General features: G+C 41.8%; 1 protein-coding gene across 4 annotated transcripts in view; it reads left to right on the top strand.

Annotated features, from left to right (window-relative positions):
- Positions 1-25,000, top strand: part of ZEB2 (zinc finger E-box binding homeobox 2) — a 114,558-nt gene that overhangs the window by 87,577 nt on the left and 1,981 nt on the right. For all 4 annotated transcript variants that reach the window (XM_068195141.1, XM_068195142.1, XM_068195143.1 and 1 more), the window contains 7 exons: positions 1,161-1,232; positions 7,256-7,444; positions 8,145-8,359; positions 10,854-10,962; positions 11,847-13,816; positions 15,813-15,993; positions 24,964-25,000. The exon at positions 24,964-25,000 is cut by the window's right edge and continues 1,981 nt beyond it. In XM_068195141.1, the coding sequence (XP_068051242.1) occupies positions 1,161-1,232; positions 7,256-7,444; positions 8,145-8,359; positions 10,854-10,962; positions 11,847-13,816; positions 15,813-15,993; positions 24,964-25,000 (2,773 nt within the window). The remainder of the gene's footprint in view (positions 1-1,160; positions 1,233-7,255; positions 7,445-8,144; positions 8,360-10,853; positions 10,963-11,846; positions 13,817-15,812; positions 15,994-24,963) is intronic.

Below are 25,000 nucleotides of genomic sequence, written 5' to 3' on the forward strand. Positions count from 1 at the left end.
TTAAAATTTATTTGGTCATTGTTGAACCACTTCTGGGTACCTCGTGCCATTTTATTTCTTGCAAGTGCATCTCAGTGAATGATTAAGGGAATTTTTTTTCACTTAAATCTCAAATACTAAATTTTCTCATTTAAAAAGAAAAGGAAAGGGAGAGGTTTTGTGTTTGTGCATGTCTTCAGATAGAGAAAGGCTGGCATTTAGAAGTTGAAAAGGCGAGAAAGAAATGCTCTGTATAATTTTTTTTTTGCCTCTGAAAACCCTTTGGAAGGTTAAATCCTATCCAGGCTGCATGTGTGAATACCTGTTGCACATGAACTAACAAATTAGCAGCAAGAAACCAAGTTTGACAGGCAGTGCCAGGTAGGCTGAAACATCCAGGAAAATTGTTCTCCCCAGTGATGGAGCCTGTTCTAAAAGCTATTTTTATTCACTCTGAACCCCCAGGTTCATGGAAAGTAAACCGATCCATAAAAATGCATAATAAATAATTTTACACGTGTCATGCTCATTTCCATGTGAATTAACCCAATTTATGGCCATAAAGGCAGACTTTGTCAGTGCACAGAAGATGCAAACAAGTAGTAGTGGCAGAAGAGAACTTCCTACAGTTGAAGATTTGTCACATTTCTGCACCACTCAATATTAATGCTTGCTGTGCCTCAAACGAGGTTAAAATGATGGTGACAGCTCAGATCTGTGTGGCGATAGATAGATAGAGAGGGAGATACAAGAAGTTTTTACATTTTCCTTCTGTATTTGCATTTTCTTCCAGGTATAGATCTCACAGTGTCTGTTAACTGATTATTTCTTTTAAATAAGTAGGGAAAAAAAAGGACAAAAAAAAATCCCTTTTTCTCACCTAAAAAGCAGTTTCTCACTGCTTATTAGATTTGATATTGGGAAAAGCCCTTCATTTACTCTGAACAAATAGTTCTGTTTTTCACCACTCGCTGTCGTGTTTAAAGTAAATAAGTTCTCGTCCCTGCAGCACTGCTGAACTCATTCACTTCCCAGAACAAAGCCATTGTGTAGAGGTCCACAAGAGCCCTTTTCTCTCCTTCCCCGAGCGGGATCTTCCCCGGCACCGCAGTGTGCTCCCCAGCTTTGTGAGCCATTCACCACCCTGCCTGTGCTAAAAATGTTCATGCTTTGTTTCACAGAAGAAATGAAGGAAGATTATGACACTATGGGGCCTGAAGCCACAATTCAGACCACCGGAAACAATGGTACAGGTAAGGCCTTGCATGGAGTGAGCATCACTTTTCTTTGGGATCGCGTGGAGCTAGCTGTGCATGAAGAGAGTGACAAAACAATCTATTTCTTGTTTTCAGTTAAAAAATTGGAAAAATACTGACATAATTCTCCTGGTTTTTAATTCCCCCCAACTTGATCACAAGACTGCAGTGACCAATTCATGCAGTGAAAAGTCCTTGCTACCCGTCCTGTGTCCTAACTCCTTGTAGCTGCATCCTTGGGAGATGATAGTCCTCAGCAGTGTGAGCAGATGTTTTCCCAGGCAGGGTGAACCTTGGATAGTTTAAAGTAGCTGGGCCAAGATACAGTGGCCTTTTAATGAGAGAGACTGTGCGAAGAGCTTGATGATGAGGAGGGGGTGCACCCTCCTTGGCAGCCCCAGATTTGAGTGGTGCACAGAGTGAGCTGCTTCAGAGACTGAAAACATCTTTTCAGGAAGGCACACATCAACCCCTTACATAGATCCATTGACACACACACACTTTGAATGCATATTTATGAGATTATAATGTTTCTGGCTAATCATTTGTTGGGTTTTTTCCCCACTTTTAGCATCATTTTCTTTCCCCTCTTCTTAGAAATCAATACATTTGGTGGCACAAGAAGTGTGACAGAGATATTTAGAAGGCATCACCTCTGAGCCATCTCTCTTTTTCTGTAGCAGAGCAAACCAGCAAAAGGTTCCTGTTGCTATTTTCAAATCCAAATGAATTCAGGGATTTACCATGCTCTTTCCAAAGGCCCCATTCTATCCTCAGCACAGCTGAATGCCATACATCACCCAGTGTTTCTTCTGCATTTTGTCACAATTTGAGATGTTGCAGATAGATTTACACGGCTAAAAGGAAGAGTTTTCTAATGTAAGTACATTTCTATCCATTCCATTATGAAATTTAGTTCATAGGTAATACTCTCCACAAATATTACTGTAAAAGGTGGTACCAAAGTCTCACAAGGATTTTATTACTCACACTTTCCTAATGTTGGTACCGCCCACATAAAACCCCAGTGCTCTTATTAAGAAACACAAGAAATTTACTTTATCATTCTTGAGGGGGAAAATAATAGGAAAATAAAACCGTATCACTGCTTTCTTCATCCATTAGATTTATTATGCATGAAAGGAGGGTGGCACCGAGGCACAGTTCATCATTACATATATACTTAATGATGTTGCTGTGCAGAACTGACTACATATGTATATCAAAAGCTTATTTTATTTCCAAGAGATGGCAATAAAGTGACAAATTGTGCTTAGTACTTGGAGAAACAGGACTTTAAAAGACATCTGATTCAGAAACAAGGTTTGATGGTTATCTGAATTACCATTACCAGAGCCTTTGAGGTCCCCTATCAGTCCGTGTGATTTCCTTTGCACATATTTTCCTTGCCATAACAGGCCTTGACTCTTTCATGCTTGCAATGTGGTCTGCTTGAAGGGGAAGACTTCATGTCCTCTCAGTCCCTTCCCTTCCAGTATCTCATGTCCTTGTCTTCCAGCTCATCGTTGGCCTCACAAAATCTCTCTGGAGGTGCCATGCAGCCCTGGCACAGCCCTGTGCCAGCCCTGAGCAGGATCCATGGGGTGTCCTGCCTCTATTGGAACCAGTTTTGCATGGAAGAAATAAGGGTTACCCCTACCCAGCTTGATGCACTGCAAGCTCACGGCTCAAGGAGTGCTTTGCATTTAGGTGGTCTGCATTCAAAATGCAAGAGCTTCCCTGTGTGTTGCTCCTATCAATTCCTTCCCCAAATGTTCTGTGCAAGTCCTAGGCTCCTCCTTATTCTGGCTATGATGGGAGGCTTGCTCAAATAACCATCACAAGTAGCTCTCGCAGTGTTTAATTCAAGTCTTTTGTCACTTTTTGAGGTGTTCAGAGCCTCTTTCAGTGGCTGATGCCTTGTCAGGTCGAGTAGAACATGTTTCTTTAGTTGCTGCAATCTCTGTAGACTCTTAAGAGCAATGTCAGATTACTTAGGCATAATAAATACTCTTATAAATTAAATGCTTATGCCAATCTTTTCACCTTGAGAGGGAGATGCCAGGTGACTATGAGTACCTGTAGTTTCCTTTATTAGGAGTAAAAGCTCCCCTTCATGCCCAGTGAGGTGCCTCAACCATTATCTGACAAGTAAAGGGAAGAAATCAGTCCCTGAGCTGTAAGAGATACTTCCTGAATAGTCTGGGAAGTGTTCAAAGTTTTCCTCTTGAGCCTCACTATAGGCTTTGGGCCTGTCTTGTGTGTTTGGCCTTAGTTTTTCCCAGCAGGTTATAGGAGATCTAATACTGATGTTCCATAAAGTAGCCGAGGTGAGGCTGAAACTCAACCCAATGAAAACATACATCCAACCAGAAAGTTTCTGTACATGCATGCAATATCTGTGGTGCGCTTTTAGCATCAAATTCTCTGCAAAATATAATTAGTAGAGAAAGAAAACTAAAAGAAAAGGTCTCCATTATTAAATTATTCTGCTATTGTCAGAGTGGCCACTTCCTTGTGGTACTTAAAGAGAAATCTTGTTATCCGTACATTATTCAGCTGCATTTTTATAAGGAGTCATAGAGGCTTCATAGTGAAAAAGTAGAAGTGACCATTAGGGTGAAAATTTAGGATTTTGGTCCTGCTTAATGAATTTGTAAATATTTCTGAACAATTCTGCAATAGGGACTTGAAAAACTGACGTTTATTAGAAGAGGCTTTTAAAAGGTGAATGAAGAAATTCTTCTGGTTTATTTTATTCTACCTTTATGATTATTGCAACTGGGATGCTTGCAGAGAATAGATTAACAAAATCCCGGTAAAAAAAACAGAAAAATTTTCCTGGTTTTGGTTAGTAACATCTGACAAAATTCAAGTAAAGATCTCTTAACATAATTTAAAGAAGGGAAAGAAAAACTTTCAGGGGGAGGAAAACAGAACCAAAACTTGGCAGGTTGGAGGACAGGCCGTTTTCAGGCTGTAATCTGTGTGTACCAATGGGGGCCTCTCACTTCCTGGCTAATGAAGGCTGTGGTTTTATTAGCTTTGTTTGCGATTAAGGGCAGCTATCACCATCTCGCAGGACGAGTTCCCACACAAAATAACTGGTCTCCCAAGCTCCTTGGACCTCTCTCCCACTTTATCTTGAAAGGTCCTAAATGCCTCCAAAGATAGCTTTCCTTAATGTGTTTTATTTTTATGTGACACAGCCACATCAGCTTTTGGAGCTGAAAATATTTCTGCTTTCCAGGCTCCAATAATTAATTAAAAAAGACTTATTTGGTGAGGTCAACCACCACAGATCTTGCTGAAATTCTTGCCTCGCAGGAGGGGATGTACAGTGTGTGTGCAGTGTCAGCCCACAAGGAGTCTGGGAACGTGGCTTTGCACATGGAAAATAAATCAGGGCATGGAGGGGGAAAGCAAGTCTTCCACCCAGAAGCCTAATGGTTGTCAGATGGGTCTTTTTAGTGCCTCTGGGTGAGCTTCCAGCCTTGTCTGAATTGTCAGTAATGCTGCTGGTGAGAAACCAGCCCCACATGGGCACCCTTGACTGTTTGTGTTAATCTGCAGCATTGCAGCACTGGTTGTATTGTTTCAGTGAAGGGTCTATCAGCTTTTCCACTAAATCCCCTTGTTTTTAGGGGTTTATAATGTAGACGTAAACATTTGCTTTAGCTCCTGGATTGCATGTACAGACATAGAAGCTAAATAATCCTGAGAATTAGGAAGCCAAGGCTGGTAATACCGCAGCAGTCCTCCACAGCCTGTTGGATGAGCCTCCAGATAGACTTGGGGGGCACGAAGGAAGAACCTCATTTGGGTTTGAGCTGGGGATGGAAGCTCCTAATATTAACTCAGGCCTTGCTTGGTGGCTTGAATCCTAATCCTATAAATGCAGTTGCAAACTCCTAGTTTACCTGGGGGAGAAAAGGGACATATGGGACCATCCCATGGAGCCATTCCATTTCTCCTCTCTGGAGAAAAACTCCCTCTCCTTGCTTCACTTACTGGCTCATGGCCTAGATTTGGCAAAATTAAACTTGTTTTCCTTGGATATATTGCTAAGACAAGAGAAGGAGTGGAGCTTGAGTGGTTCTAAGCCAGAGGGTAGACGATCTTGTAACACCTGGAAGATCTAGGCATAACAGGGGAATGACAAGTTATATTTATAGCATAAAAAGTAAAGCCTCGGCTTTTTTTTTCTGATAAAAACAAGAAGGCCTACACCTACTGTGATGCTCTTGTGCATAAGGTATGCTCAGTAACCACCATTTTGTTATATTTCTCTCCTAGAACAACATGGAGGTAAAGTACTCTGTCTTCTTCTCCACACTCACACTCCCCTTCTCTAGAAGCTGCTTTATTTTGCTGTTGAAAGGGGAGAATTGTTTCTCATGCTATTAACAAATGGCAACTGGAGCTGCAGTAGGACCAAGAGGAACTCTGTGGTGGGGCAGCCATGCCCTACAAAACCACTGTGATAGCAACAGAAGTTTCCTTCCAAAACAAGGGTCCCGTGCCCTGTGCCATTTGGTCACTGACACTAAAATACTGCAGAACAGTTGAGAAGCTGCTCAGCTGGTATGAAAAATAGGGCATATTTGTCTCAGCCAGAGGATTTGATTTTATCGGCTAAAGGGATGAGGTTTACAGAGACGGATATCTACTTTTATCGATGACGCCGAGATCAGAGCTTCAAATCGGGCGCTGCAGGCTCCCAGTTGTGCCCCAGTCAGAGGTCATGTCTCATTTTCACTGCCAGCATCACTGCCTTGCATTTTCATAGCAAACTGGTGCTAAGCCTTCACCCATTTCTAAACACCAAAGAGCTGGTTAGTCTCTCATTTCCAGTGGTTAAAACCATAACCCCCTTGATTTCCATCGGTTTACTCCATGTTGATCCCTGGCATCACTAACAGCAGAATTGTGCTGTTTAGTATTTTACTTTTACATGAACTCCAGAATAGTCCATGGTGTTTCCTCATTTTCTAATTTCACCTCAGCAGAAATACATAAAAAATTTAATCAATCGTAAGTTATTCTTTTCATTTATGGTCAGTTAAAAACAAGTATCTTTAGTTCCCTGCCACCAACTGTGTCTTTCAAGACAATTTAGAAGAAGAAAATTGTAATCTCTTTTTTTTTTCTTTCCTAGTATAATTATAATATTATTTGTCTATAACATCCCAGAGTTTTAAGGTCTTTCCTGTAAGCGGTGTTCATACTTGGAGGAGAAAAGCACATTTTTAGTAACAGGATGCTTTGTGGCTGAGCATGTATAATGTTTCATGGACACTGCATGGATAATAAAAAATTGAGGTTACATTTAAAGGAAAGAAGGAAAATTCTTGTATGGACTGTCAAAGTGGTTTTGGGCTTGGTGACCCTGTTATGGTCTAAATCATGTGGCTCTATTGCAGAAATCATGAAGCAATAAGTTTTTAAAACAATCTATTCTCTCATTATAAGTTAATTTTTCAGGGAGGAAAAAAAAAGCGGGAAGATGTGAGCAACTTTCTTCTTGTGCCTGACAAAGAGCAGCCTGAGGCAAGACCTGTCTCAGAAAAGTTTGGTCTTTTACTACCTACAGTTGCCATCTCCCACACGGGGACTGTCTCAGGGTCTGTGGGATCCGGGGCAGCTGAGCTCAGTCCTGTAGGTCAAGCTGTGCTCATGCCAAAAGCTGTGGGACCCCCAGGAGCCCCGTGAAGGTTGTTCAGGTTCCAGCAATGAAAGATTACCTGCATTACCCAAGCCTCATAAACTTCTCCTGCTGCCCTGTAGAGCCCGGTGTTCTTGTTAATTTAACTGCCTGCCCTTGCTTCCATCCACACTGGTGGAAAGCCCACATTAATTTTATTGGGAGCTGGAGCAAGGCCGGTGAGAGCAAGGATCCAGCTGCAGCCCCAGCCTTGTAGCTCCAGTACATCTGCTCAACCTCTAACACTGCTGGCTGGCCCAGGCTCTCTGGGACGACGCACTCAACCACCCTTTCTTTTCCCCCTCTCTCATTTTAGTGAAGAACGCAAATTGCACGTCGGACTTTGAGGAATATTTTGCCAAAAGGAAACTGGAGGAAGGAGATGGGCATGCAGTCAGCATAGCAGAGTACCTGCAGCGCAGCGACACAGCCATTATTTACCCTGAAGCCCCTGAGGAACTGTCTCGCCTTGGCACTCCAGAGGCCAATGGGCAAGAAGAAAATGGTGAGGCTGTAATTCATTTTTAGCCAGTATCCTGACCTCGTGCAGCTGTTGCAATTATAAATGCACTACATGCCTGGGTGTTTACCTTAAAAATTGAAGAACAGCTGCAGTGGCATGGAATTTCATGAGCAAAGATTGGGGCTGTAATTTCAGTGTATTGTGATTTTTTAGTCAGCACATTTGTATTATTTGGTGGGTGAACTGAAGAGCTGAATTTAGACAGGAGAAAGGCTGCTGCTCTACTTGGGAGTTTGGGAAGTTTTAATAGAGTTTTAATGCAACAAAAGACAGAGCAGCCAGCCTTTTGCTCTCCAATGCCTTGATAAATAATTGGAGAACAGTCAGTAGGAAGGATTCGGTCAATGGCATAAGTAACATAATGAGCTGGGGCTGGAATGCAAATTGCCAATTGATCAGGAAAAGTATTTCTTAGTTTTCAAGCCAGCCAGGTCTGCGGGAGGAGTGATGCCCATAATTAATTTCTCGGCGGTGTCCAGCGCGGGCCCTGCGAGTCTGCCGTGGGCGTGCGTGGGTGCCAGTGCCTCCCGCCGCCGGTTGGAAGCGCCGTCCCTCCCTCCCGGGCAGCAGATTGCGGCGATTCCTCTCATACCATCCCGGGCAATCAGCCCATGAGCTGCCATTGATTTGCTGACCTTTTGGCCTGCCTCTCTTTCCTCCCCCCCCCCATCCCGGGGTGCAGACCTGCCACCTGGAACTCCAGATGCCTTCGCCCAACTGCTGACCTGCCCCTACTGCGACCGGGGCTACAAGCGCCTGACGTCCCTCAAGGAGCACATCAAGTACCGCCACGAGAAGAACGAGGAGAACTTCTCGTGCCCTCTCTGTAACTACACGTTTGCCTACCGCACCCAGCTCGAGCGGCATATGGTGACACACAAGCCAGGGACAGATCAGGTGGGGGGCTGGTTTTAAGTGATTTCTTTCTGTAATAACCCCTTAGAGGAACGATATTGCTTTGATTGGCAATCATTATTAATTTTTCATGGCATTTTGAAGATGCAGATCTTTTAATGGTAATAGCTTTAATTGAGGTCTAAATGATTTTTTGATGGTCTCTTCTAATATGATTTAATAGTCTTATGTTCACGATCGAATGAGTGTGTTAATTTCTAATTTAGAAATTTTATTTGCACTTTAACTTGACTTTAGTTTCGTTTTTATGTTCCTCAAAAAGTGAATGAAACTGTAGCATTTTAATTATACATTATTAAACATCTCAGCAATTTTAATTCCATTTTTCACCTAGTTTTACTTTGCAGTGTTGCAAATAGGAGCTCCAAGACATACTAAAAGATCCGCTAATATTTTTTCATTACTTTTTGAGTAACCTTTTCAATCACATGAAATTATGCGTATTTTGTATAATCGTTTGTTAGACATAATTACACATTCTGAGAAGAACTCTTCCGACAGTACATATAGGCTATCATTTGTGATTGTGCCACTGGAATTGGGCATTGCTCTCATTTGTATAGCCCGGCAGCATATCTGCAATAAATCAAAGCCATTTTTTCCTCGATGGGGTACATGTAATATTATATCAGTGCCACATTTAAGGAAATGCTGGTGTCTCAAACAGGTGACTGAGCTTCCCTAGTGCTCCTAGATGGGCTGGTGATAGACCTGCGCCACAAAAGTCTTTACACACCAGCAGAAAAACTGCTCCGAGCTGGAGAACTACTTCTAAAAACCCATCTTAAAGAGGGCTGTAATGGAAACTCAAATGGCGTGGTTAAAAGTTGAATAAATAGATGTGTGCATTGTGTCAAATTATAAAGGCTTTATGCTGTATTTATTTTTCTTAAGAACCTGAAAATCACAATCTGCTGGATTTCTCTTGGTAGGTTTTTCTCAGCAGAAGGTAAATTCAGTTGGGCACACATCTTCCTAATCACGCGATTTTTGCAATTAGCATTTTTAAGAGAACCGTATCTTTTTCTTGATCTTAAATCAATATAAATGACTCCAGAGCGCTTTCTCCTTTCTTTCCTTCCCATGGCTTTTCCAGTAGACAAACACATTTTCCCATGTATATTTTTCCTAACCTGATCCACTGTAAGGTTCCTCCTTTTGCCTCGTATCATTAAAAACACCAGGGGAGGGAACAAAACCCGCCTGGATATTTATCCAACGTAACTGCCTGAAATTTCACATGCGAGAGCGCACTGGTACTGGCGCATTATGAATGGTAGCTTTGGTGTTGAAAAGTCCCCTCATTTGCTCATGGCATTTACAATTAGTAAATTAAAATGATTGTATCATATTAACAGTGGCACAACTAAAGTTTATAGTAGTCCTCGGAGGGCGATGGGGGGAGACAAAACAGCTGTTGCTGTTTGTTTATGCAACTCAGCAACATATGAGCGCGGGTCCCTCAATGGCGCGCGGCGGGCTGGGCTCTGCTTGATCTTTGAAGGTTGCTGCTGTTTGAACAAACCTCCCTGTGTCCCATGTAACACCATCTGTCTCGCCAGGAATGTGGGAAGAGGCAGCACACCCTCGCAGTTGTCATACCGTTTCGGCGCTGCCTTTTTTTTTTTTTTTTTTTTTTTTCTTCCTTTCCCCCCCCCTCCTTTTTCCCCCTCCCTGCTCCTGCAAAAGGCTTTTGTGTCGTGCTTGCCTGCAAAAGGCTGACCTCCTACCTTGAGCATCCAGAGTAGCTACATGATTATCAAGATAATAATTATTTTTTAATTCATTTTTTTTTCTCTCCAAATTCAAAGTCATGGGGCTTTCCTTGCTTGTTACAAAAAGGTCAGCTTCCTTTGATTATATCTTTACACCCCTTTTAACTTTCAACTTTCCCTTGCCCCTTAGAAGAGCACCAGGGAAAAACATGGCACGAAAGGTAGCTCAAGTCTTTCCTGCTGCTCTGTCATTTTAAAAAACATTTCCAGCAGCAGCTTATGCTGAAGATGCAGTCTCTCCTGCTTGATAATGAATTAAATCTTACATGAAATGCCACTAACAACAGTGTTTCTCTCTTTCCTCCACATGCAGTAAACAGAATTTTTAAACAAGCTGAGTCCCACATGTTCAGAATCTGCTAGGAATATTAAGAGCCACAAATCTTCTTATAAAACTGTTTCTCTCATCGTAAGATACCTTAAAGCAACACATTTCTGATGAGAGACTTAGGAAATAATTCTAAAGCAAATATCGAATGCTCATGTGAAAGTACTTTCTCATTTGTTTCGGTTTACTGCCAACATTTTGATTTTTATTGCAATGCTGATGAGACAAATAAATGTACATGCAGACCTTTTGGTCCGCTTGACGAATTCAGAGCCACATTAATTTGATTTTTGTTTTTTAAGCTTGAAATTCATGGTTTCTCTTGCATAAAATTCATGTTGGTATCTCTTTTGTTTTCTTCTTTTCCTCCCAGCACCAAATGCTGACCCAAGGAGCAGGCAATCGTAAGTTCAAATGCACTGAGTGTGGCAAGGCCTTCAAATATAAACACCATCTGAAGGAACACCTGCGAATTCACAGTGGTGAGTAGCGGAGGTGCTGGTGTGCTCATTTGCATTTCGTTTAATTAGCTGAGTTTTAAAGACTGCTTAAAATTTACACAGTTCTGCTTCTGGCTTCTTGGAGCTACCAAGGTATTTCATAAGTGATATCTGAGTCATCCTCATTTATCATGCTGTTAATACCACGGTCTTGGTAAAAGATTTGGAAATAGTAAATCTTCCTGCAAGTAATATAGATTGTTTGGCAGTTTGAGTTCAGAAGTGTTCATTCATCGCTGTGCAGCGGGAACCTGAAGAGTCCATTATATTTTCCAAAATAAAAAGTCCTCCAGAGTGAAATACAACTCATATTCTCAGATAACAAGAAACTGCCAAGCTTCTCAGATTGAATGACTTGGGCATTTTGGCTCTCCTACTTGATGCAGAATTCAGCACACAAAATGTCACCAGGCTCAGCCCAGGCACAAACTGATGTGGAGGTTCTAACATCAGGACTCAGTTTCTCATACTGGTGCTCATATCTGGTGAAAATTCCATTTTGGGAGAGGAAATTAAAAAAAAAAAAAAAAAAAACAACAAACAAACAAATCTAATTTGAACAGTCTTGATTTGATTTGACTCTCTTCCCCACAGGGTGCTTACCTGTGACTTGCCCTGGTCAGTCTGGAGCCAGTCTCACACTTTGATGGCTGTTGCCACCTGGAGACCCTGGGTCCAAACTGACCTCAAAACCTGTAGAAAGAGGAGGGAAAGCAGTGATGGTGTGTGGCCAAATTCAAAGAATTGATATTTCCATTACTATTAATCACTGGATACACAGGCGATCAGTTAGGTACCAAATGCAATCTCTTGCAATTATAGCAGCAAGAATGATAATTAACATTTGGTTTTAATTATCATTTTAGGTGAAAAACCATATGAGTGTCCAAACTGCAAGAAACGTTTCTCCCATTCTGGCTCCTACAGTTCGCACATCAGCAGCAAGAAGTGTATTGGTTTAATCTCTGTAAATGGCAGAATGAGAAACAATATCAAGACGGGTTCTTCTCCTAATTCTGTATCTTCCTCTCCTACTAATTCAGCCATCACACAGCTGAGAAACAAGCTGGAGAATGGCAAACCACTTAGTATGTCTGAGCAAACAGGCCTACTGAAAATTAAAACCGAACCACTAGATTTCAATGAGTACAAGGTTCTTATGGCCTCACATGGGTTTAGTGCAACTAGTCCTTTTATGAATGGTGGACTTGGAGCAACCAGCCCCTTAGGAGTTCACGCGTCTGCTCAAAGTCCAATGCAGCACTTAGGTGTAGGGATGGAAGCACCATTGCTCGGGTTTCCTGCAGTAGGCAGCAATTTAAGCGAGGTGCAGAAAGTCCTACAGATTGTGGACAACACGGTTTCCAGGCAGAAAATGGACTGCAAGGCTGAAGAGATCTCCAAGTTGAAGGTTTACCATATGAAGGATTCATGCTCTCAAGCCGAGGAACAAGGAGTTACCTCCCCCAATATTCCCCCCGTGGGTCTTCCAGTAGTAAGTCATAATGGTGCCACTAAAAGTATTATTGACTATACATTAGAGAAAGTCAATGAAGCCAAAGCTTGCCTCCAGAGCTTGACCACAGACTCGAGGAGGCAGCTCAATAACATTAAAAAAGAGAAACTGCGAACCCTAATAGACCTGGTAACTGAAGATAAGATGATAGAGAACCACAACGTATCCACTCCATTTTCATGCCAGTTCTGTAAAGAAAGCTTTCCTGGTCCCATTCCGTTGCATCAGCATGAGCGTTACCTGTGTAAAATGAACGAAGAAATCAAGGCAGTCCTTCAGCCTCATGAGAACATGGTTCCCAACAAACCTGGAGTGTTTGATAAGCAAACCCTCTTGCTGTCATCAGTACTTTCTGAGAAAGGAATGACTAGCCCCATCAACCCATACAAGGACCACATGTCTGTACTTAAAGCATATTATGCTATGAATATGGAGCCCAACTCTGATGAACTACTGAAAATTTCCATTGCTGTTGGCCTTCCTCAGGAATTTGTGAAGGAATGGTTTGAACAAAGAAAAGTCTACCAGTATTCAAGTTCCAGGTCACCATCACTGGAAAGGGCCAGTGCCAAGGTGGCGCTGGCTGCCACCAACAACACTCCCACTAAAGACTCTTTGTCAGCCAGATCTCCAATAAAGCCTGTGGACTCTATAACTTCACCATCTATAGCTGAACTCCATAACAGTGTTACTAATTGTGATACTCCTCTCAGGCTAACAAAACCTCCTCATTTTACCAATATTAAGCCAGTTGATAAATTGGACCACTCTAGGAGCAATACTCCTTCTCCTTTAAATCTTTCTTCCACATCTTCTAAAAACTCCCACAGTAGTTCTTACACTCCAAACAGTTTCTCTTCTGAGGAGCTTCAGGCTGAGCCATTGGACTTGTCTTTACCAAAACAAATGAAGGAACCCAAAAGTATTATAGCCACAAAGAACAAAACAAAATCTAATAGTGTAAATTTAGAACACAACAGTGTTTCTTCATCATCTGAAAACTCAGATGAGCCGCTGAACTTGACTTTTATCAAGAAGGAGTTTTCTAATTCAAATAATCTGGATAAAAGCACTAACCCAGTATTTGGTATGAACCCATTTAGTGCCAAACCTTTATACACAACACTTCCGCCACAGAGCGCATTTCCCCCGGCCACTTTTATGCCACCAGTCCAGACCAGTATTCCTGGGCTGCGACCATACCCAGGACTAGATCAGATGAGCTTCCTACCACATATGGCCTATACCTACCCAACTGGAGCAGCTACTTTTGCCGATATGCAGCAAAGGAGAAAGTACCAGCGGAAACAAGGATTTCAGGTAAATGGTTTCAACTGTTTTCTGCTTTGAAAGGCTAGAATTTAGTATTTTGTGATGTGTCCTCTAAGAGAAGAAAAAGCCCAAAGCTATAATCAATATTTCCAACAAAATTAGCAGAGTTTATTTAAGTTTGAACTTGGAAAGATGTGGTGGAGTAGGAAAATAAACTGCATTTAACTTAAGAGTACCTCTACTTGGATTCAGAATCAGTACCAATTACTTTGAACAGGCATAATGACCTTTGTTCTATTAAGAGTTCAGCCGTTTCTCATTATATTTGTATAGCAATATAATAATAATAATCATAATAATGATGTCCATAAAAAATCATATCCTAGAGGGAAAAAAGATGGAAACTTCGTAGGGAATTTTATCTCTTCAGGGCATAACTACATTTCATCACAGAGAAAAGGAGCAGTAGGAGACCCCTTTGGAGTCACCTCCACACTTGGACACAAAGTTGTTGTATCCCTCTAAGGAGATGTCCATACAGCCTCATAGACACTGTAATCCATTGAAAGCCTTCAGAGCTTCCTTCTCTATATTTTTGGGGGATTGTTCACCCACCATTCATAGGAAAGTTGTCCTCTCTTCTCACAAATGTCTGGGGGATGGGAAACATTGACCCATAGCCCCTTCTTTTGGGCCACCGACTGGTCTTCCCAGACTCTTAGTCCTCTAATCCTGCCAGTCCTCTGGAACAGCTTTGAAAAAACCCCAGAGATGGAATGAAATTATTTGGAGAGGTAGCAGCCAAGGCCCTTAATTGCAGACAAAGTCTTTCCCTGGACACGTAATCTGGGTCAGCACTTCTTTGTGCCCAGGTACAACCTGTAATTCTTCCCTCAGGTTGTCCCAGAGTCAACACAGGTGTAGCAAAGGATTTTGTCCCTTGCATGCCTGCAGTGAAGAGCAGCTCCACAGAAGTCTTGTACTTTTATAGCCTTTTGCTGGGTGAATTCAGATACAATGTACAGAGTTTAGTTAAATGAGATTAACTGATTATAGATTAATAATTTTTTCTTACATTTGCGCCTGTTCCCCCATGTCCTATTACCGTCCATTAGTAATTTTACTGACTAGTAAATGTTTTATAGTTTCAAATGTGAAAATCAGGTATGGTTTTACATTACAGACTGTAATCCCTCTTTGCACAATAGGAGCATAAATAGCACTGCACCTCCATAACAGCTGTTCCACTATTCCAATTTACAGTACATCTGCCCTCTTTGTAAATGTATTTAAGCCTATTTAATCTTCTCTAATATTAATTAGTGCAAACCTAGTCTAAGAAAACTGAACTGTGTGATAGCAAATGGAAATGTATGTTATCATGCAAGTTTGCACTCTCTTTGGATCGAGACAAAATAAATATCAAGAAATTTAATAATTTACTGATCCACATTCATTATTGCTTAATGCTGAAGGCTGTTTTAACATAGATAGAACATTGATAAAAAGTGTTATTAATATTCCCTATTTCAAATTACAAAATTAAATATAAAAATATAGCTTAAGGCCTTTAGTCGGGAGACATACATTTAAATGGATTGCATAATAATAACATTTGTACCTAAATATAAAATTCAATTAAAACCTTTCTACAGATACAGAATACACCCAACTTTTGGAATTTTGAAAGGAATGATCCCTTAGCTGTTGCTTACATTTACCTCTGTAAAATAATACAGTACCTTTTACTGGCCATGAAGAGCCTCCCCTTCACACTTTCTTGGAAATATTTTGTGCTGATGCAGTAAATACTGTTGGTTTGTGCAAACCACATTACTGCAGAATGCTCAAAGACAGAAAGTTGGTTTGAGGCATAGTGGTAGAAGGCTCCTCATTATTTCCATACTTTCCATCAGCTGTAGTCTCATTATTCATATTCCTAAGCTAAGAGGGACCACCTTACATGACTGTAACTTCCCTGGGGTGGTTGGTGGGCAGGATTGGTGGTGGGAGCAGCTTTCGCTGACAAGTGGTTCCCTCACAGGGAGAATTGCTTGATGGAACCCCAGACTACATGTCCGGCCTCGACGACATGACGGACTCCGATTCCTGTCTGTCCCGAAAGAAGATCAAGAAGACAGAAAGTGGCATGTATGCATGTGACTTATGTGACAAGACATTCCAGAAGAGCAGTTCCCTGCTGCGACACAAATACGAGCACACAGGTAGGGCAGCCGCGCATGCCGAGGGCAGGATTGAGGGTTGTGTTTTGTTCTTCACAGTCTTTCATGAGTACATTTGTGCGGGTGCTGAGGCTTTAAAAAAAATATTTTGCTCTGTTCTGACTTATTTTATTATTTTTTCTTGATGGTTATTGCTTGGTGAAGGACAGTTTGGTGTGACGAGGTAAATGTTGGTAGGTGCTGTGGCAATCATCATCTCCCAGGCCAAGACCTCTTGAAATGAGAGAGGCCCTAGCACTCTGAAAAAATTGCAACCTGGTTAACACAAAATCTGCCATGGGAAGAAAGAGTGACAGTGTATTTCTTGTTTCTTAGACACTATCTGACCCTGCTCCATTTAATCCAATAGGAAAAGGGCCACTGACGTTAGCAGCATGAGAGCTGGCTCTGCCCAAGTTATCTGAAAGTCAACAGCTCAGGGGGTTTCCTCTTGCAGTGATTTTGCACACCAGCAGCACAAGCAGGTTGCAGTTCACTTTTTCACTTCCCAGTTAATGCCCAGGGAAGGTTCCCTTCTTTCCTGAGTAGGAAGTGATTTTTGTCTAGTTCAAGGAAGCTTGCCAAAGCTCACCACACATTGTCAGCTTAAAAAATACTTTGGTTTGAAAAAGACCTTCTATCACACCTATGCTGGCTGTGGTTCCCCTTACAAACAGTGCTCCCTTCCCCACTGTCAGCCAGGACAGAGCTCTCTGAGGGCCACACATTGGCTCAGCATGTTTCAGTTAGGGGAAAATGGGACCGGAGCTTCCCAAATAATAGAGATATCAAGTTATGTTGGACAAAGGGAATGTGAATTATCATCTGAATTATTGTGCAGCAGGACATAAACCAAACTCCAACTTCCTAGAGTTAGGAAAAGTTTACTCAGGAGGAAACTTGCCTTTACTTTGAAAGCTGAGTCCTGCTTCAGGAAATGAAGCAAGTCACATCATCCTTCAATCTCACCATGTGAGGGTAAAAACCTTATACCTCTCTATTAATACATCTTCCAGGCCTCACATAACCCTTTGGCTTTTCACAAATGAAAAATTTACAATTCAGAAGTGAACGGTGCCTTTAAAACAAAATCCTTTACTTTGTTATTTTTCCTTCTTAAACTTTTCTTCCAAATTTTAAGCTAATCCCACAACGGAAAATACAAAAGGAAGTTAAAATACACGTGGGATTAGGAAAGAAAATTAAAATCAACATTTTGGACTAGATCAGCCAGTTCATTGGCAGAATGTGCTTCCCACTACATTATTCAGATCAAATTGTTTATTCAGTAGAAGAAGCTTTGAAGGCTTTACGTCCCTGCACCTTTCCTCTCCTGAATGATTTTATTACAGCCATCTGCAAACATTATGGTTTACTACACTACTACTGTAAAGCTCTTATGTTAGAACTGGCCTTCATATATATCAGGATCTGGACATATGGTTGAATCCCATAAAGTTGGTAGTCCATAAGGTCGACAGACATATGGTTGAAAGGCTGAAAATTTGACAAGCTGAAATGTGTGCAATCACCTTGATTTGCAAAATAAACTGCATTTGTAATAGCAAAAATATGTTATGGTCTTGAAGTAGCATGGGAACCTACTGCCTAGAAAAATGCCACACAGCTGCAACGTGAGGACTCTTCTCCTGCTTCTTTCCTCTGTCCCTTTTGGCTTCTCAACTTCACGTCCATCAATTTTATGGGACTCAGCCTTATGATCCAGAACATGTATAGGGTGTCAGATTTAATACAGTAGAACTACAGCACATCATCAGGCTGGAGCCTGGCATTTAGGGACAGGAAGAATGGTCTTGTGGCAGAGGCACAGGCAGTGAGAGCGTTGCACTCTCCTCTGCCTCACCACAGACTTCCTTTGTGAATTGCAGCAAATTGCTTCAGCTTTCTCTCACCTTCGCCCGTCTTTGAAACATGGGGAAATGATACCATCCCGCTTCTCTGGGGTGTTGTAAATATTAATTCATGATATCCTGCGATGGAGAACACTGGATAAAGAGGGAAGTACTATTATCAGGGATGTGTTTGCTTTTAAGGAGCCTCAGTGCCTCACGCCAGTGTTTGAGTGGGTGGGAGCTCTGAAGGGCTTGGCTGGGCCAGCCCCAATACCTCGTGCACAGCCTTCAGGAGGCTGTGCCACTGCTCTGGCACTCTGGCTAATGGCTCATGTGCATCTTAAGTGAATTTCAAATTAATTTGATAGTTTCAGGCAGAGCTTGTAATTGCATTAATAACATAGGTGTGAAACTGCAGTCCATGTTCAGTGGAAGGAACCAAATTGAAAGTAACACCCTCTTCTGCCTTTGGCGTCATTGTAAGAGCAGGCCCAGATTTTTCAACCAACTTTTTGAAACCTAAAAAAGAGAAAAAAAACCCTTTTTTTTTCCTGAGGCTGTTGCTGTTTTCTGAACAGCTGATCATGACCTGTTGTAGCTCCATTAAAAACATGTTTTAGGACGAATTGGTATGCTTTCTGTCTTTCCTGGAGAAGCACAAAATAATGGCTGTTGTTTATAACAATATTTGTTTTTCTGTGTAAAAAGAATATATGTGTTTTATTAGAACTTTGGTACAATCAGATTTTTATTTGTCACCCCTTCTCAAGGTCCATGTATTGCAGCCAGTGATAGAACAAGCGTTTAAAGAGTCAGACAGAGGCCCCTAAATATTATCACAGAGAAATAATTTGAAGCAAAACATTGACAGGTAAAACTAGATAAGCTGTCTGAATCATTGTTTATTGTTAATCAAATGTTGTAAAGGAGAAAACAGTAATGTTTAGGTGTTGCAGTGGAGCTGAGTTTTGGTGCCAGGGCAAGAAGAAAAGGATTTGGCCAGTTCTTTTTGTCAACCCTAGAACTTTCGGTGGAACCATGCGGCCGGACGCAGGACAAAGAGCTCTGTGATTACCTCTGTACACCATGCCTGCCACAGCTGGAACACAGTAGAAGAAGGGCCACAAATTTCACAATCCCTACTTTTTAATTTGTGCAGTATTGGTGGTATTCTGTAATAATTTTCAGCTTCAAGGGGAGAAGGAAAATTTATTGTGTTGCTGCAATGAGTGAATTGCATTGGTTGTGGCTCATCTGAAATTTAGTGTAGAGGCCACTGTTTGTTGCAGAACCAAATTCTGACAATTTAATTTTGGGATGCCATTGAATTTTGAGAGAAGTTATGTGTCCCTCTTCGAGTTTGAGCTTCACAAGGTCCTGTTTCCTTGAAGTCAGGGGATGCAGTGTTGTAATTAGGGCGCAGAGCATGGCAGGTAGCACAGGCATTCAGTGCTCACATGATTTTCCTGTGGAATCTTACAGACTCATCCTAATTTGGACAGGCTGAAATTAGTTGAGCCAATATGGGATGTGTCTAATCTCAGATTTTTCCAAGCTGCTTAGCACAAGGTTCAAGACACTTTCCTTATGAAAGGTGAAGAAGGTGGTTGCCTTCATGGCAAAGCATTGGTGCTTTGTTGAGCAAAAAATTCTTAGTGCTGCTGATAAGGAGGCAAGCCAGGAGTGGGTGAGTGAGCAGGTGAGCAAACAGAATGGAGCATCTAGAAATACAGAAATATCCTGGCTCCTGGTCCAGAGATGGAGGAGTAAGGTGAAGGTTGATGTTTGTTCTGCCCTCGTCAACGCCCATGTCTGCCACACACCAGCTTTGTTGTAGCTTCACAGGGGAACTCTCAGCGTGCCTGCTCTGCAACAAAAGCTGGAAACAGATTTTCAGAATCCTACCTAGAAATTTAAAATCCTTTCATTGTTGTTCTATATTACATCATATTCTATTTTATTACTTGTGTGGGCTGTCGAGGGCCTCATAGCTGTGCTAGGGCTTTCATCCTTTCCTTTTCCACTGTATATTTTATTAAGACCTCTTTTTTATTTTTGTAGCTTTCATGCTGATGCAAGCACTAGTTTTATTTCCAGATTGATTCTGTAAACTAAATATTGTTCTTGAGCCTGGTAGCAAATCAGCTCTCTCTGGCTAGTATTTTGAATTCCCAGCTTGGGAGTTTTCTTTATTTAGAGCTTGATTCATAAAAAATTTACATGCTATTTAAAGGTTATTTTTTCTTGCTTTACTCTGATACAAGTTTAGAATTCCCCATTTTATACTCAAATAAAGGGGGAAAGAAGGATATATTCTATGTTTATGTCTGCAGACAAGGTCTCCTATTGAAAATGGAACAGGTGCAGCTTGGGCAATTATATATAAATTGCATTTATCTTGCACCTTTAACCGCTTTGCTATGCTCTGGCCACTAATCCATCTCCATTGGGACTACATCTAACATCCAAACCCCCGAGCAGCTTCAAAAGAACTGCCTTAAAAAAAAAAAACAAGAAACCAAAAAAAACACAACAAACTGTCACAAAAATGTTTCCTTCTTTCCTCCGAAGAGTGGGATTTCTGTTTGGCCCCCTCCCATGGAAAAGAGACCCACTTGCCTTAGGCAAAGGATGGGTGATATTTAGTCTGGGACCAGTGACAGCTTGTGATCTGATGTCTTGTGACTTTTATACCACTGCAAATGGGAAATGCACAGCTTTCCAGTCAAAGACTTTTAGCCCAGGAAGATTGAGAGATACTTACTATCAGAGATTTTTGTTGTTGTTGTCATGTTTTAACAGAAATGTGATTTTAGAGACTTTGCAAACAGATTAGTTCTAACTTCCCCTCTGTACATTGAGCGTGGGCCCCCATGGGAACCTGTGTTTTGCAATGAAGCAAAAAAGGCCCAAACATTTCCTCTAGATATTTGATAGAGATTTATCATTTAATTTCATTGCAAAATGTGGCATCTACTTCACTTACCCATCTGATGAAACACAAGTGTTTCATGAGCCCTTCTTTGAGCTTCCTTGAGTCCATCTCTCCTAGCTCCATCCCCCACGGATGACACAGGGGATCTCGGATGGGATTGGATACAACCTGTGGGGTGGGATGTCAAGTCTGCTTCCTTTTGACTTATCTCTACTCCAGTGATGTTGTGAATGTTGTGACACTGCTTGACAGTGCTCTAGGACAAGGTGATGGCTTCAAAATGAAGAGTGGATTTAGATATTAGGATTTTAGATATTAGGGAGATATTACGAGGTATTAGGAAGAAAGTCTTCCCTGTGAGGGTTGTGAGGCTCTGGCAAGGATAGATGAGGCTTGGAGCAACCTGGTCTAGAGGAAGGTGTCCATGCCCATAGCAGGGGATGAAATGAGATGAGCTTTAAGGTCCCTTCCAACCCAAACCAGCCAGGGATCCTACGGTTTCCTAAAGTTGTAGGTCCTCCTCATCCACCTACAATTGCAGATTTATCCCCATCCGCAGTGTAAAATACCTTTGTCCAGTTTTATTTTATGACCCACTAACACATTGTAGGGATTAAACACTCATTTTAAAACGGCTGGAACACTGGGTTTTGCACATGAGGGGAAGAAAATAATTCCGCAAATGTTCGGAAACCTGATACATTTAAAAACATATTTCAATTAGTGTTGTAACAGCTGCACACTGAGCACTGCTAAGGTATGTTATGTGGTGTCTGAACAAAGAACTTTGCACAAGCTGTCAGGTTCCCTCAGATCAAAACTGAGGCCTTGATATGGACGTGGTACACTAAATAGCTCAGCATTGCCTTTTTAGTGCTAACATAGATTAATATGAAAATATGAAGTATTTTAATCTAATAATTTCTAAATTAATTTATAAAATATGGATGATTCCCTGCCAGGCTACATCTGTGTGTGGCACAAATGCCACGTGCAAGGGATGAGCAAAGCAGGCAAAGACTGAGGGACAAGCACATCACCCAGGCTTTGGAAGGGTGGGTGGAGGCAAGTCTGGATGAGAGCAGTGGAGGTGGTTGACTTCTGTTTGAGGAAAGGAAAAGTGGTGGGAGCTGGATGGAGCACAGCTGTGGAGCGAGAAGCATAGATAGAATGGTTTCTGTTGGAAGGGATCGTTAAAAGTCATCTAGTCCCTGCAATGACCAGGGAAACCTTCAACTAGATCAGGTTGCTTAGGGCTTCGTACAATCTGACCTCAAATGTTTCCCAGGATGGGGCAGAGAAGAGTGTAGTGGGCATCAGATGTAGTATGCCGTAAAAAAAAATCAGGGAATTCAAAGTAATGGAGAAGTGATGGTGGAGAAGTGGAACAAGACAAGGGTTGGGTTTATTGATGTTAGGGAAAAGTAAGTCAGAGGGAGGGACTGAGATAACATGGACAGTTCCATGAGGAGGACACTAAAAAGGTGCTGAGGAAAAGCAGAAAGTCTGCAAGGAGCAAAAAAGAAACAAAATGAACAATTATTGAGGTATCAGCGAGGGGATATCAATGTGTTGCTCTGAGGGTATTCAGCAGGACAACTGGGTCAGGGCAGAGGTTCATTCCACTGGGTGTTGGTAGTGCTGGGAAAGCTCCCACCTCACCCGTGAGGGTTTTCCACTGGCAGTGCTGGGGTTTGAGAGCGCTTAGGCTGAGAGTGCTTTGGGATTTTAAGCTAATTTGAGTAAGTGACTTGATCGTGGTTAAATCTCCTGAGCTAAGACTCTGGGATTTCCCCTTCGTGGCTAAACTGGTGCCCTGAATCGCAGGTAGCTGACTCCAGCTCTGGATTTGGTGCACCCCTAGGTCAAGGATGGAGGTTCAAAGCCAAAATACATTTATAGCTCAAAGCCCAGAATTTTCTTTGTCTTTAAACCAACAGGTTAAATTGGCAGAAATGCAGATTTAAGAAACAGTTCACGCAAGTAATGCTGCTATATTTCAATATATCGTTTGAATTTCCAATTTTACTATAAAGAGAAATAAAGGAAAAAAAGAAACCTTGTATGCATGCAGACCTAGGAAAATCTCTTACAAAGAAATGCAGTCTGAGCCCTAATTTCCAGGCATCTACTAGTTTCCCTGTCACTTGGGTTACTTTAGCTGTGGTTTCTCCTGTATTTTCCTTGCTGCCAGATCTCCCCTTCATTTCATAGCACAATTTTGGCTTCCTTGAGGATTCGTTAATCACACCTTATTAAATGTGAACTTTCACAGTGGGACTTGAAGGTAGCTGTGACTGGATAGAAAAAGAAATTAGCATAGTCCTTGGTATTCATTCCTAGAAACTTTGCTATGAAAGTGGAGTTTTTTCTCTGCCTGACTTTCCGTGCTCTCATGTCCCAAGGAAAAAAATCAGATCAGGTTCATAAAGGAGCAGCTTGAGTTTTCCTGGAAGCTGAGATCCTTCAGTGATCTGAAAGTGTTTATATTTTTTCCTGCTGGATTTCCTGCCACGCTGGTGTTTCCTAGCCCTTTGCTCTTGGCTGGCAGTCCACCATACTCATCCTCTCCCTGCTTCTGCTTCTTTAAAATTAAAGAAACACCACACTTCCACAACTGACAGGATGGAAGGGCTCTGGTGTGAAGTTTATTCCTGTTCTGGTCACATGCTGCATGAGCTAAGTATGATAAATACGCTCAAGGAATCAGGCCAGTTCACTAATAAGTTCCTAATGATCTGCTCTAGCAATAGGACATGCAAAGGAGGCATCCACATTTCAGGCACCGAATACCAGGATTTTAATAACCATGAAAAATCGCATGAAATATAAAATAATGACCAATTGGCACCGTATCTACCTGCATGGTTGCACCACCCAGCTGAATGACACTTAGAATATAATTTGACATTTCCAAAATTAAAAAAAAAAATAAAATCGGCTGAAGGTACTACTGTTTAATTTTATTTTTTGCCTTCTGCAATCTGAGTTTGGTGATCGGTCTCACTAATTCCAATCTTTGCACCATATGTTATGTCTGGATATCTCACGGTTGCATCATGCTTTGCTGAGTTTTGTCGTGTGGCATCATGCTGACAAGTATTTTTTGTCAGCTCTATTTTGGAATTAAGCTTTCAGTATGGCAGTTCTGGAAGGTGTTGAAGGCATTCCTGTGCTATTTGTGGCCTGGGATCAGCCAGATGTGTTTAGGCTTGGCACTGGTTTTGAGTTTCAAACATTGGTTCAAAACTGTCTGAAATGCCAAAGGAAATACTGTTTTCTGCAGCTTAACACCACTTTAGCACTCAGCGAGTGGCTGACAACATTTTATTTAGAAACCCCTTATGCTTCTGTGGCAGATGTATGTATTTGTATTTGCTCACGTGGTGGGGGAAAAACGTCTTTCCATCCTTGAGGGCTTCCTCCTGTAGGCAAGGGTTGGCAGAGGGTGCCCCTGGAGTGGGTTGGGGTGGGTCCAGCTCAGATCCTCCTGCCAGCAGCAAATCCCCCATGGACTCAGCGAGTCCCAGCTCTCTCCTGCTCTCACCAGACCTGTCAGGAGCATCCCTAGGGAATCCATGTTGGCTCACCTTGGGGTGCTGCAGGTGGGGAAGGGCTGACCAGCGGTTGGCTTGCGGCTGTGTGGCACCACCGGTGAAGGCACAGAGATAAGATGTTGGCTTCCTGCTATTCATCAGCCACATAACAAAGAAAACTTTAAGAAACAAAGGCTTTCTCTACAGGCTAATCTCTTCAGCGAGGCGGGGAAAGAACTACGGCATGTATGTGATGCTGTCAGCAGAATTATTTATAAATAGGGATATTTTTCGAACATTTTCATGGGTGTCAGCTGCTCGCTAGAGCTGCCAGTTTTCCATTGATGCTCTCTGAGTCATTTTCTTTATTATCCTGAGCTGCTTGAGTAAAATTACTACAATCAACACCATGCAAACCCTAAGTTATAGCATAAATGTGGGGTTGTTGTTGTTGTACTTTTAGTGGTATTTTTTTGTTTTGCTTCTGCAGTGGAAGAAAAAAGTGGGATGGTTTGGTAGGAAGAAGAAAGTGGGGTGGTTCAAGCATTGTGCTGCTTGAATGTATTAAGGGGTGGAAGGGGAACAAGGGGTGAAGAAGCCTCTCATTCGTGCTGCTGTAACCCCTGTGTCCTCTTGTCCTTCCTTGCAGGAAAAAGACCACACCAGTGTCAGATTTGCAAGAAAGC

The sequence above is a fragment of the Anomalospiza imberbis genome, chromosome 7 (assembly GCF_031753505.1).
Source record: "Anomalospiza imberbis isolate Cuckoo-Finch-1a 21T00152 chromosome 7, ASM3175350v1, whole genome shotgun sequence".
NCBI lineage: Eukaryota > Metazoa > Chordata > Aves > Passeriformes > Viduidae > Anomalospiza > Anomalospiza imberbis.